Source organism: Mustela putorius, unplaced genomic scaffold, assembly GCF_011764305.1.
Source record: "Mustela putorius furo isolate JIRA1106 unplaced genomic scaffold, ASM1176430v1.1 tig00003836_pilon_pilon_pilon, whole genome shotgun sequence".
Taxonomy (NCBI): Eukaryota; Metazoa; Chordata; class Mammalia; order Carnivora; family Mustelidae; genus Mustela; species Mustela putorius.
The window spans coordinates 24,377,498-24,390,833 of record NW_025421989.1 but is presented as its reverse complement, the minus strand read 5'-3'; the positions used below and the strand labels follow the sequence as shown (position 1 = coordinate 24,390,833).

The window sequence follows — 13,336 nt, the reverse complement described above, 5'->3', positions numbered from 1 at the left end:
TTTCTAATGAGCATATACTAATAGTGGAAAATTTCTACCTATGAGCCTCAGTCACCCTGAAGTTAAATCTTGGGGCAAACCCTATTACCAGGTTCTTTGTTATCCATAGGATTTGGTCCAATTAACACCCTCAACAGTGTTTAAGAGTTGTCTGTTTCCCCACACCATTAGCTAACAAGATAAGCTATAAAGTATTTCATCTTTGGTAATGAAATAGGTAAAAATAGGACTTTTATTAAAATAAAAAATTCTTAACTTATAATTCTCTTATTTGTGAGGTTGAATGTCTTTTCATATACTTAAGTAGTATTTGTATTCCTTCTTTTGTGAACTGTCATTTTGACCCCCCCCCTTTTTTTCCTCCTAGGCTAGTGATCTTATTTTTATTAATTTGTAGACAGCCTTGAGGCCAAATTTTGAGGTGGCAAATACAGAGAAACAATTTGAGGACAGGTAGATTAGACCATAGTTACTGAGGTATCAAAAGAAAGGAGCACAGAAAGAGCACAGGACCAGGGGTGGTCAACCCTTCTTGGGAAGAGAGTGAGATACCTTTGAGAGGAAATGTTTCCTTTGAAGACTTAATGGTGAAGGTGAGGGAGGAAGCTGACTATAAATAAAGAGCTCTAGTGAACCAAGATTGGGTCAAAGAATCAGAAGAAACCAGACTTGTGAAAAAGTGTTCCATTCGTTAAAAACTACCACCACCACAAACAACAACAATAAAAATAATAAGATCCACATGTCATGACAGCGAAAAAGGTCATCTTGAAATATGGAATCAGGTAACCATGGGATCTCCCGGTTCTACTCAGTTCAAAGTATCTTCTATTGCTTGTTCGGGGGTAAAATCCAGAAAAATGATAATCAGTTCAGCAAATAACAGTTGTAAAACACATGTGCACATATGCACATCCACACTCACACAAAGCAGAGGAAAATTTCACCTTGACACCCCAACAGGAATTTTATATGTAAACAAGTGATTGTGCATCATAGTTCCAGACTTCAAGTTATATTACAGAGCTGTAGTAATCAAAACAGTATGGTATTGGCACAAAAACAGACACAAAGACCAATAGAACAGAATAGAAAACACAGACAATCCAGAAATGAACCCAAAACTATATGGTCAATTAATCTTTAACAAAACAGGAAATAATGTCCAATAGAAAAAAGGGTCTTTTCAACAAGTGGTGTTGGAAAAACTGGAAAGCAGCAAGCAAAATAATAAAATTAGACCACTTTCTTACACCATACACAAAAATAATCCAAAATGGATTAAAGACCTAAATGTGAGACCTGAAACCATTGAAATCCTAGAAGAGAACACAGCAGTAACTGTTTTGCCATTGGCTATAGAAACTTCTTTCTAGTATGTCTCCTGAGGCAAAGGAAACAAACACAAAAATAAATTATTGGGACTATATTAAAATAAAAAGCTTCTGCATAGTGACTGAAACAATCAATACAACTAAAAGGCAACCCACTGAAGGAGAAAAGATATTTGTAAATGATATATCTGATAAGGTGTTAGTAATCAAAATACATAAAGAACTTAGATAAATTGACACCCCCCAAAACAAATAATCTAATTTAAAAATGGACAGAAGAAATGAACATACATTTCTCCAAAGACAATATCCAGATGGCCAACAGACACATGAAAAGATGCTCAATATCACTCATCATCAGGGAAATGCAAATCAAAACTACAATGAGGGGGCACGTGGGTGGCTCAGTGGGTTAAGGCCTCTGCCTTCGGCTCAGGTCATGATCCCAGGGTCCTGGGACCAAGCCCCACATTAAGCTCTCTGCTCAGTGGGGAGCCTGGTTTCCCCTCTCTCTCTGCCTGCCTCTCTGCCTATTTGTGATCTCTGTCTGTCAAATAAATAAATAAAATCTTAAAAAAAAAACTACAATGAGAGATTACCTCTCACACCTGTCAGAAGGGCTAGAATCAAAAACACAAGAAACAACAGGTGTTGATGAGGATGTGGAGAATGAGGAACCCTCTTGTACTGTTGGTGGAAATGCAAATAGGTGCAGCCATTGTGAAAAGCAGTAAAGAGGTTTCGTAAAAAGTTAAAAACAGAACTACCTTAGGATCCAGTAATTGCACTACTGGGTTTTTACCGCCCCTCCCCAAAATACAAAACTACTAATTCAAAAGGATACATGGACCCGTATGTTTTTAGCAGCATTACACACACACACACACACACACACACATATATATACACACACACGCACAATGGAACATATATACAGACACACACACACACACACAGTGGAATATTATTTGACCATAAAAAAGAATGAAATCTTGTCACTTAAAATGACATGGAAGAAGCTGGAGACTATAATGCTAAGTAAATAAGTCAGGCAGAGAAAGACAAATACTATATGATTTCACTTATTTGGAGAATTTAAGAAACAAAACAAATGAGCAAGGGGAAGAGAGAGTGAGATAAGTCAAGAAACAGATTCTTAATTATAGAGGACAATTTAATGGTTATTAGAGGGGAGAGAAGTGGGAGGATGGGTTGAAAAGTTGATGGGCATTAAGGAGGCCACTTGTCATGATGACCACTGGGTGATGTATGGAATGGTTGAATCACTATATTGTACACCTGGAACTAATATAACACTGTATGTTAACTGTATCAAAAATAAAATAAAATGAAGTAAAATAAAATTAAAAATATAATCCCTCCAAACTTCCAGAGAAGGCCAAGTCACTTACAAAAAAGAAAACACAAAGCACAACAGAGTAACATTCCCAAGAATCTAAAGGAAAAAACAGAATATGAGCCAAGATTTTATTACCAGCAAAATTTTAAGCATTAGAAAAAGAATCTCAGGAAATATCGTATACATAAATGCTTCCTAAAAATAGAGAATGAAAAACTTTTACAATGTAAGAATGGAGAAAGATTTAGAGAAATTTTGGTAGTGAGCATACATAATTGATGATCTGGTACTAAAATAAAGGAAGTATTAAGTATTACAGTTATAAGAATAATATGTAAACATTATTTTCTCCGAGGAAGTAGAGATAACATAACTAAAAAAATGCAAAGAGAAGAGAGAAAGGAATATAGAGTAACCTGATTCATTAACATATACACGAGAATTAAAATATTGTAAGCTGACATCATAGAAAAATCAAAGTAAGGAAAGAAGAATACTAAGATGATTGATTACATAAAGGCATAAGTATAAAGACAACTGGTGGAAACAACAAAAATGACCCCAAAATATAAAACATTATGGCAGAGCTGCAGGATTTTCTTATAGGAAGGATATTGGTTTGTTTTGAATTCTATTTCAAATATTTTCTGTCAGTTTGCCATTTATCATTTAATTTTATCTTGATTGACATGGAGAGAGTTTTTTTTTTATTTCTCTCTAATAATTACATCAATCCTTTTATACCCTCTGGATTTGGGGACTTTTAGAAAGTCTTTCTGTACTCTGTAATTATATTCATTTTAAAATTTTTCACTATTTTCTTCCAGTAGTTTTATAGTTTCATCATTGATTAATTTATTTTTACAGAAATGTTAAGACAGAAAAAAGTATTTTTTTCAGTTTCCTTTTTTACAAACAAGACTGAGTGAAAACATTATCTTTTCTCCACTGACATGTGATGCCACATTTACTGTGTGTCAAACTCCTGCATATTTTGGGAATTACATCTTAGATATCGAACTGTTCAACTTACTTCTCTTGATATTTATACAACAAACACACTGTTTAATACAATATAACATCTGGTAAGGCAAATCTCTTGCCATTACTTATTTTTTTAATTAAGTATTTTATTTTAATTCCAGTATAATCAACATAAAGTGTTATATCATTTTCCAGTGTACAATATAGTGATTCAACAATTCTATACATTCACTGCTCAGGGCTCATCATAAATGTACTCTTTAATTTCCATCACCTGTTTCACTCATCCCCTGACACATTTCCAAAACAACTTCTTCACCATTTTTGTGTATTTATTTTTCCATGACTGGTTCTAATGGGGCATCTTCCTGAGTTGTCAATTTTGTTTCAAAATAAGTAATTTAATGTTTTACATTTGTAAAAACAAAAACAAAAACAAAAAATCCCACAAAATTTGCATATAAGATGATGTCCAGATGGGCAACTACAACCAAAATTTCTGTCAATGTTTTTAGATGCTCCTGTTTTTAATGTTAGTTTCATGAAAAAAGTGGAAAGAGGTTAAGCTTCACAGTCAGGGATTTGGATTTGTATCCCGCCTCAACTGCTTACCATTTTATAACCTTGAGCCTATTACTTCAGTTGGTTGAATGTCATTTGAAAAAAAAAAATGTCTGCTTGGTAAAGTTCCTGGAGCATTAGATAAATTTTATTTTGAGTAGCTTTTTAAGATGAATGACTCATGGTGGGAACTCTTTGGAAAATAATTTCAAATGGGTAACATCCTCATCTACAGCTGTAGTCTAGATTTCTCTCCTTACTTCAGAAAATCCATGACTTGAATCCTTTTGTCTGATAACTTTCTTTTCATTCTTTAAGAAAGCTCAGCTATCATCTCCTTTAGGAATAGTTTTTTTTTTTTTTTTCACTTCTCCATGTTTAGAACTTCTTTTATCACTCTGCCCACAAGTCTATAAATTGTGGTGTATTCTATTTATCTGATTATCTGTTTGCCTCACCAGGGCAATTGTTAACTCCTACATGGCAAGTCACTTTTCACTGATACTATTGTCTCAATTCTAGCATATTAGTTTCCTCATAATTCATTCTCAAAGTAGCTGTTGGTTGAACAGACATTTTCTATGCGGAAAGGAGAGCACATAGGATATATTTTTATTTGTAATTTTTTTTTACTCTTTATGAGAACAAAGGAGGGAAAGGATGGCACTGAATCACTTTCTATAAAAGGTTGTTGTTATTATCCTGTTAAACTGCATTGACTGGACACAGACGTCTTGCCCTACTTCCAACAGGAAGTGCAGGCACCACAACAGGAAGTACAGACCACTGAAAACCACACCGCCAAGGAGGCAGAAGGTGCAGCCTGAGGTAGCGCGCAAGCGCACAGAAGGCTCTATAGTTTGACCCCTTCGCATTGACTTCCGGCTTAACCAAGGGCAACGACGGAAGGCGAGGTGAGGCAAGGCCCAGCGCAGTGGTGGCAGCCTGTATAGATACAGGTATTTTTCAGAGACTTGCAAGAATTCTGTGTATTGCTTTCTTGTTAGTGGGTTTCTTGGTGTCAATTTTGAAGTTAAGCTGGTGGTTCCACTGTGGAGTTGCGGAGCTTGCAAGACTATATTGACCCGAAGGGCGGGGCTTTTTTCCTACTCTGCCAGGCATTTGCATTTTCTCTTCTTTGCGGGCCCCTTTTGTAACACGATGCAACAGGCTTTAGAACGAGCTTTGGACCGTGCAGACTATGTCATCGCAGGCGCCCAGCAGAGGCCTCCTAAAAGGAAAGTCTCGTCGAGTGGGGAAGCCTCTCTCTACGAGAAGCTTTACGACATCTATGTGGAAGAATGTGGGAGAGAGCCTGAGGCTCCGGAGGAGCTAAGAAGCAACGTGAACTTGCTAGAGAAGCTCGTGAGGAGAGAGTCGTTGCCGTGTTTAGTGGTCAACCTATACCCAGGAAAAGAGGGATATTCGCTGATGCTCGAAGAGAAACATGGAGTGTGTTCGGAGACTATTCGGCTGCCTTATGAAGAAGGGGAATTTCTTGAATATCTGGATGCTGAAGAATTACCTCCTGTTCTGCTGGACCTCCTGGAAAAATCTGAGGTGAACTTCTTCCACTGCGGGTGTGTCATAGCACAGGTGCGGGACTACAGGCAGTGCAGCGGTGGGGAACCTCCGGGCTACCAGAGCAGGCACATTCTCCTGCGCCCGACCATGCAGACGTTAGCCTGCGACGTGCAGTCCATAACCAGCGATGGCCAGGAATGGACCCAGGAAGACACACTGTCGCTTGAGAGCCAGCTGATCTTGGCTACTGCTGAGCCCCTGTGTCTGGATCCTTCTATATCCGTAGCCTGCACTGCAAATAGGCTGCTCTATAACAAGCAAAAGATGAACACTCAGCCGATGAAAAGGAGCTTCAAGAGGTACTCTGCACCCTCTCTGAATCAGCACTGGGAGCTGTCTCATTCTCCACCTCCTCCTGAGCTGACAGTATTGACTTCTTGCAAAAAAAGCAAAGAAAGTAAAACAAGTGAGAATTCTGACTTCTTAATTCCTAAAGCAGCAGATTATGTAGATATGTGGAAACAGAGACCCTGTGACTTGGCTTTACCTTCTGAAGTGGATGTGCAGAAATATGCTAAATGGGAGAATTTTGTCAAATATGATGGCTCACAACCAACAGTGTGGCCATCCCATAAGATAAAAGATGATTCTGTATTTGGATATGAAGGTGGTGATGAGTCTCAGACAAAGCTGACCTTGATGCAGTCACTTAAGGATCCACTTATCTCTGGAAAAAGAAGACGACGTAAAAAAGTCAGATATGATAGACAGATGTCTTCTCCACACCCCTCCACAGATGACCATTCAAATAGTGTCCTGCCTGGGTCAAAGACTGATGCTGGTGTGGTAGTCACTGAGCCAGAGGTGGTAGTCCCGCACCAGGCCAAATGTCCAGTCACCACTTCACATAGTTCCAGCGACTCAGCCAACTTCAGCCAGCTGCCTCCAGGGAAAGAAACTGAACAGCCTAAGATCCTTTTAGGTCAGTCTTCAGTCCTTGGGAAGGGATTCACACATCCATCTCCAACCATCAAACTTCCCTTAAGCTCAGAAAAGACTTCATCAGGTAACAGTTTAACTCCATGGCAAGGAAACAGCTTTCTTAAATCTCCATCTCCTGTTCTTGCTTCTAAGCCACCAAGTCTTTCTCAGAAACCCACTGTGGGTGTTAATCCAGTTAGCACATTTCCTGCAGCCACCATGTCTACTACAAGCTCATCACAAAGAATCCTGGCTACCGAGGGCATGGCCAACTCCCAGAAATCCTCTGTGGAAGTGAATCGAGTTAGCACACTTCGTGCAGCCACTGTGTCTACCACCAGCTCAATCCAAAAAATCCTGGCCACCCCTGCAATGGCCAATTCTCAGAAATCCTCTGCAGAAGTGATTCGAGTTTGCATGCTTCCTCCAGCCACCCTGTCAACTACCAGCTCATCACAAAGAACCCTGGCCACCCAGGTAATGGCCAATTCCCAGAAATCGTCTGCGGAAGTGAATCAAATTAGCATGCTTCCTCCAGCCACCATGTCCACTGCCAGCTCCTCACAAAGAGCCCTGGCCACCCCAGTCATGGCCAACTCTCAGAAATCCTCTGCAGAAGTGAATCAAATTAGCATGCTTCCTCCAGCCACCCTGTCGACTACCAGCTCATCACAAAGAACCCTGGCCACTCAGGTCATGGCCAGCTCCCAGAAACCCTCTGTGGAAGTGATTCGAGTTAGCATGCTTCCACCAATCACTTTATCTACTACCAGCTCATGTCCAAGAACCCTAGCAACCCAGGTCATGGCCCCCTCTCAGAAATCCTCTGTAGAAGTTAATCAGGCTAACACCCTTCCTGCAGCAAGCATGTCCACTACTAACTCATTAAAAAGAACTCTGGCTACCCCAGTCATTACCAACTCTCAGAAACCCTCTACAGAAGTGATTCGAGTTAGCATGTTTCCTCCAGCTGCTTTGTCCACTACCAGCTCATCACAAACAACCCTGGCCACCCAGGTCAGTGCCAACTCCCAGAAATCCTCCATGGAAGTGAATCAAATTAGCATCCTTCCTGCAGCTACTGTGTCCACTACTAACTCATTACAAAGAACCTTGTCTACCTCAGTCACTACCAGCTCCCAGAAACCCTCTATGGAAGTGATTCGAGTTAGAATGTTTCCTCCAGCCACTTTGTCCACTATCAGCTCATCACAAAGAGCCCTGGCCACCCCAGTCATGGCCAACTCCCAGAAATCCTCTGCAGAAGTGATACAAGTTAGCATGCTTCCTCCAGCTACCCTGTCAACTACCGGCTCATCACAAAGAACTCTGGCCACCCAGGTCATGGCCAACTCCCAGAAATCCTCTGCAGAAGTGATACAAGTTAGCATGCTTCCTCCAGCCACCCTGTCAACTACTGGCTCATCACAAAGAACTCTGGCCACCCAGGTCATGGCCAACTCCCAGAAATCTTCTGCGGAAGTGATACAAGTTAGCATGCTTCCTCCAGCCACCCTGTCAACTACCGGCTCATCACAAAGAACCCTGGCCACCCAGGTCATGGCCAACTCCCAGAAATCCTCTGCAGAAGTGATACAAGTTAGCATGCTTCCTCCAGCCACCCTGTCAACTACCGGCTCATCACAAAAAACCCTGGCCACCCCAGACATGGGCAACTCCCAGAAATCCTCTGCGGAAGTGATTCGAGTTAGCATGCTTCCACCAGCCACCCTGTCGACTACCAGCTCAACACAAAGAACCCTGGACACACAGGTCATGGCCAACTCCCAGAAATCCTCTGCTGAAGTCATTCGATTTAGCATGCTTCCTCCAGCCACCCTGTCGACTACCGGCTCATCACAAAGAACCCTGACCTCCTCGGTCATGGCCAACTCCCAGAAATCCTCTGCGGAAGTGATACAAATTAGCATGCTTCCTCCAGCCACGCTGTCGACTACCAGCCCATCACAAAGAACCCTGACCACCCCGGTCATGGCTAACTCCCAGAAATCCTCTGCGGAAGTGATACAAATTAGCATGCTTCCTCCAGCCACGCTGTCGACTACCAGCCCATCACAAAGAACCCTGACCACCCCGGTCATGGCCAACTCCCAGAAATCCTCTGCAGAAGTGATACAAATTAGCATGCTTCCTCCAGCCACGCTGTCGACTACCAGCCCATCACAAAGAACCCTGACCACCCCGGTCATGGCCAACTCCCAGAAATCCTCTGCAGAAGTGATACAAGTTAGCATGCTTTCTCCAGCCACCCTGTCAACTACCGGCACATCACATAGAACCCTGACCTCCTCGGTCATGGCCAACTCGCAGAAATCCTCTGCGGAAGTGATACAAGTTAGCATGCTTTCTCCAGCCACCCTGTCAACTACGAGCACATCACAAAGAACCCTGACTTCCTCGGTCATGGCCAACTCGCAGAAATCCTCTGCGGAAGTGATACAAGTTAGCATCCTTCCTCCAGCCACCCTGTCGACTACCAGCTCATCACATAGAACCCTGACCACCCCAGTCATGGCCAACTCCCAGAAATCCTCTGAAGATGTGATTCGAGTTAGCATGCTTCCTCCAGCCACCCTGTCAACTACCAGCTCATCACAAAGAACCCTGGCCACCCCGGTCATGGCTAACTCCCAGAAATCCTCTGCAGAAGGGATGCAAGTTAGTATGCTTCCTCCAGCCACCCTGTCAACAACCGGCTCATCACAAAGAACCCTGGCCAACCCGGTCATGGCCAACTCCCAGAAATCCTCTGCAGAAGGGATACAAGTTAGCATGCTTCCTCCAGCCACCCTGTCAACTACCGGCTCATCACAAAGAACCCTGGCCACCCCGGTCATGGCCAACTCCCAGAAATCCTCTGCGGAAGTGATTCGAGTTAGCATGCTTCCTCCAGCCACCCTGTCAACTACCGGCTCATCACAAAGAACCCTGGCCACCCCGGTCATGGCCAACTCCCAGAAATCCTCTGCAGAAGTGATACAAGTTAGCATCCTTCCTCCAGCCACCCTGTCAACTACCAGCTCATCACAAAGAACCCTGGCCACCCCGGTCATGGCTAACTCCCAGAAATCCTCTGTGGAAGTGATACAAGTTAGCATGCTTCCTCCAGCCACCCTGTCAACTACCGGCCCATCACAAAGAACCCTGTCCTCCTCGGTCATGGCCAACTCCCAGAAATCCTCTGCAGAAGTGATACAAGTTAGCATGCTTCCTCCAGCCACCCTGTCAACTACCGGGTCATCACAAAGAACCCTGGCCACCCCAGTCATGGCCAAATCCCAGAAACCCTCTGCAGAAGTGATTCGAGTTAGCATGCTTTCTCCAGGCACCCTATCAACTACCAGCTCATCACAAAGAACCCTGGCCACCCCGGTCATGGCCAACTCCCAGAAATCCTCTGCAGAAGTGATACAAGTCAGCATGCTTTCTCCAGCCACCCTATCAACTACCAGCTCATCACAAAGAACCCTGGCCACCCCGGTCATGGCCAACTCCCAGAAGTCCTCTGCAGAAGTGATACAAGTCAGCATGCTTTCTCCAGCCACCCTGTCAACTACCGGGTCATCACAAAGAACCCTGGCCACCCCAGTCATGGCCAAATCCCAGAAACCCTCTGCGGAAGTGATTCGAGTTAGCATGCTTTCTCCAGCCACCCTATCAACTACCAGCTCATCACAAAGAACCCTGGCCACCCCGGTCATGGCCAAACTCCCAGAAATCCTCTGCAGAAGTGATACAAGTCAGCATGCTTTCTCCAGCCACCCTGTCAACTACCGGGTCATCACAAAGAACCCTGGCCACCCCAGTCATGGCCAAATCCCAGAAACCCTCTGCGGAAGTGATTCGAGTTAGCATGCTTTCTCCAGCCACCCTATCAACTACCAGCTCATCACAAAGAACCCTGGCCACCCCGGTCATGGCCAACTCCCAGAAATCCTCTGCAGAAGGGATACAAGTCAGCATGCTTTCTCCAGCCACCCTGTCAACTACCGGCTCATCACAAAGAACAGTGGCCACCCGGGTCATAGCCCCTTCCCAGAAATCCTCTACAGAAGTGGTTAGAGTTACCATGCTTCCTCCAGCGACCCTGTCGAATACCAGCTCATCACAAAGAACCCTGGCCACCCAGGTCATGGCCAACTCCCAGAAATCCTCTGTAGAAGTGAATCAAGTGAGCAATCTTCCTGCAGCCACCCTGTCTACTGCCAGCTCATCACAAAGAAGCCTGGCCACCCCAGTCATGTCCAACTCTGCAGGCCACGGCATCATCAAAGTGGTGGGCCCTGGTTGTGGAGCCCAGGATTTGGGGAGGGGTTCCAGTTGCAGGAAGGGCTCTACCTCTGGGACCACAGCTCCTGTGGATATCAAGTCTAGCACCCTGTCCTCAGGAGCTCGGCCACCAAATGTAGTGCCTGCTGCATCACAGGCTCCTCAAATAGGTGTTCAATTTATTTTAAAAAATGCCTCCAGTATCAGTCCAGTAACTCTACTGGAGCTTCCACAAGGTTCACTCCTTTTGAACACCCAGCAGCAGCCTCAGCAGCAGTGGCTCTACCAGTTTATTCCACAACCACAACTCCAACAGCCCACAACTACTGGTCCTCAGGAGCCAGTGCCACAGAGTTCAAGTGCACAAGGTTCAATCAGTCAGAGAACAGTCTCATCTGCTCAACAAGCCATTGTCCTTAACCTTCCTGGAGCAGGAAGTTTTCTGCAGCCCCAGCCGGCGGTGTTGGCTCCGCTTAACTCTGCAGAGAGAGAAAGAAGACCCCAGCAGAGCCAACCTCATCCCCAGCACACACTGCAGCAGGCCCCTGCCTTGCAGGAGCAGCCGCAGCAGCAGGTACAACAGTTGAGAATCTTGCAGGGCCCCATGGCCCTGACAACAGTAGTCGCCCAGAGAGCTGGGCCGCCTCCACCTAGTGTTCAGACAGCAAACCAGCCAAAAGGTAAAATGAAGAAAGGCACATCAAGTACTCAAAAATCCTAGGTCTTGCGTTACTTCTCTCTCTCTCTCTCTCTCTTTTTCTCTCTCTCTCTCTAAACGGGGAAGCACGAACAAAACAAAACAAAAAAACACTGAAGCAGAGAGTTTGAATATTTATTTCATCTTTGTCTTTAATGTCTCAGTATTTTACATTGCTAGGTATACAAACCAGAGAAGCAGAACCCAGTGCTTTTTATATAAAAACGGAAATGTTCTAATGAAAGAAAAAGAATGGACTTTGGTATTATCTACCATCAGGTCAATATCCTAGCTCTGCAATTTACTAACCTTAAGCCTATTTCCTAAATTCACTGAGTCTGCACTCCCCTACCTGTAAAATATAAATAGGAATATTCACTTCTTAAGTTTATTGTCAAGGTTAATGTAAGATATATTAAATACAGAAATTTAAAGTTAAATTAATTTTAATTAATATAAATACTAAATATTTGAAAGAAATAAACATTTAAGCTTAAAATAAACTACAGTAATAATATTAGTGCATATAATAGTTTTATTATACTCCATAAAAGCCAATCAACAGCAAATAAGCCACAGGAACTTAATTCTTAAAAAAAAAACATGCTGGATTTTTAAATGTTATACACACACACACACACACACACAACAACAACAACAACAACAGACATGTTTTAGGTTTTCAAATTACAGAGATATAGGTACAGCTATAGACATACAGATACAGATATAAATACAGAGATTTTAATCTTCTATTAAATAAGCAGTAGCCCTCTTACTCTACCTAGATGCCCCACATGGTGAATTCTCTCTCTTTCTTATAAAACTGGATGCATTAGCGCTTGTAATTTGTTCTTCAGTAATTGAGGGATGATTTGGATATATGACTCAATATCATTTGCCAGACAATTTTCTTCAAATGCATTATTCATGTAGTGCTTATTATTTTGTAAACATTTCATAATATACAAATGCACCTGCTGTCTGCCTCTTGCTCCTCTATTTTGTCTCAATTATTTTGTCCCCACCAGACAAGATAATAATAATAAGAGAGAAAAGGTAAAAGTTTCTTGACTTACAATAGTCAAGTGAATGAAAAATGATAAGTTTAAATAAACCGATGAAACAAATGACAACAGGGAATTATAGGGAAAAGAATAAATAATTGTGGTATGAAAATATCTTTAAAGATAGCTGTGAATTAAAAATGATTTTTGCAGCTCCTAAACAATGTATTTTATGATAGAATTTTATAGTAAGAAACTAAATGACTACATTAAGATCCTCTCCCTCCCAATTTAAGTAAATTCATAAGTGTGGATAATACTTTCAAAATACTTATATGTAGGGGAACCTGAGTGGCTCAGTCGGTTAAGCATCTAAGTCTAAGTCTTGCTCACAGCTCAGTACTGAGACTGAACCCCACTTCCGGCTTCCCATTCAACAGGGAGCCTACTTTTCTCCCTCTCCCTTTGTCCCTCTCCCCTCAAATAAATAAATCTTTAAAAAGTATAATAAAATAATTACATGTAACTATTAAGATTTATATCACTCAAAAATGTCACCTTCCTGAGTTTTTGGAATTGAAGTTTGCTTGAAAAGAAT

General features: G+C 42.6%; 2 protein-coding genes across 2 annotated transcripts in view; one reads left to right on the top strand and one right to left on the bottom strand.

The window, feature by feature from the left end:
- Nucleotides 1–13,336, bottom strand: part of IL1RAPL1 (interleukin 1 receptor accessory protein like 1) — a 1,495,797-nt gene that overhangs the window by 650,142 nt on the left and 832,319 nt on the right. The window lies entirely within an intron of this gene.
- Nucleotides 5,298–11,755, top strand: LOC106006736 (transcription factor SPT20 homolog). The gene is made up of 2 exons (XM_045089201.1): nt 5,298–6,924; nt 10,913–11,755. The coding sequence occupies exons 1-2, from the start codon at nt 5,401–5,403 to the stop codon at nt 11,753–11,755; spliced, it is 2,367 nt and encodes a 788-aa protein (XP_044945136.1). The 5' UTR covers nt 5,298–5,400.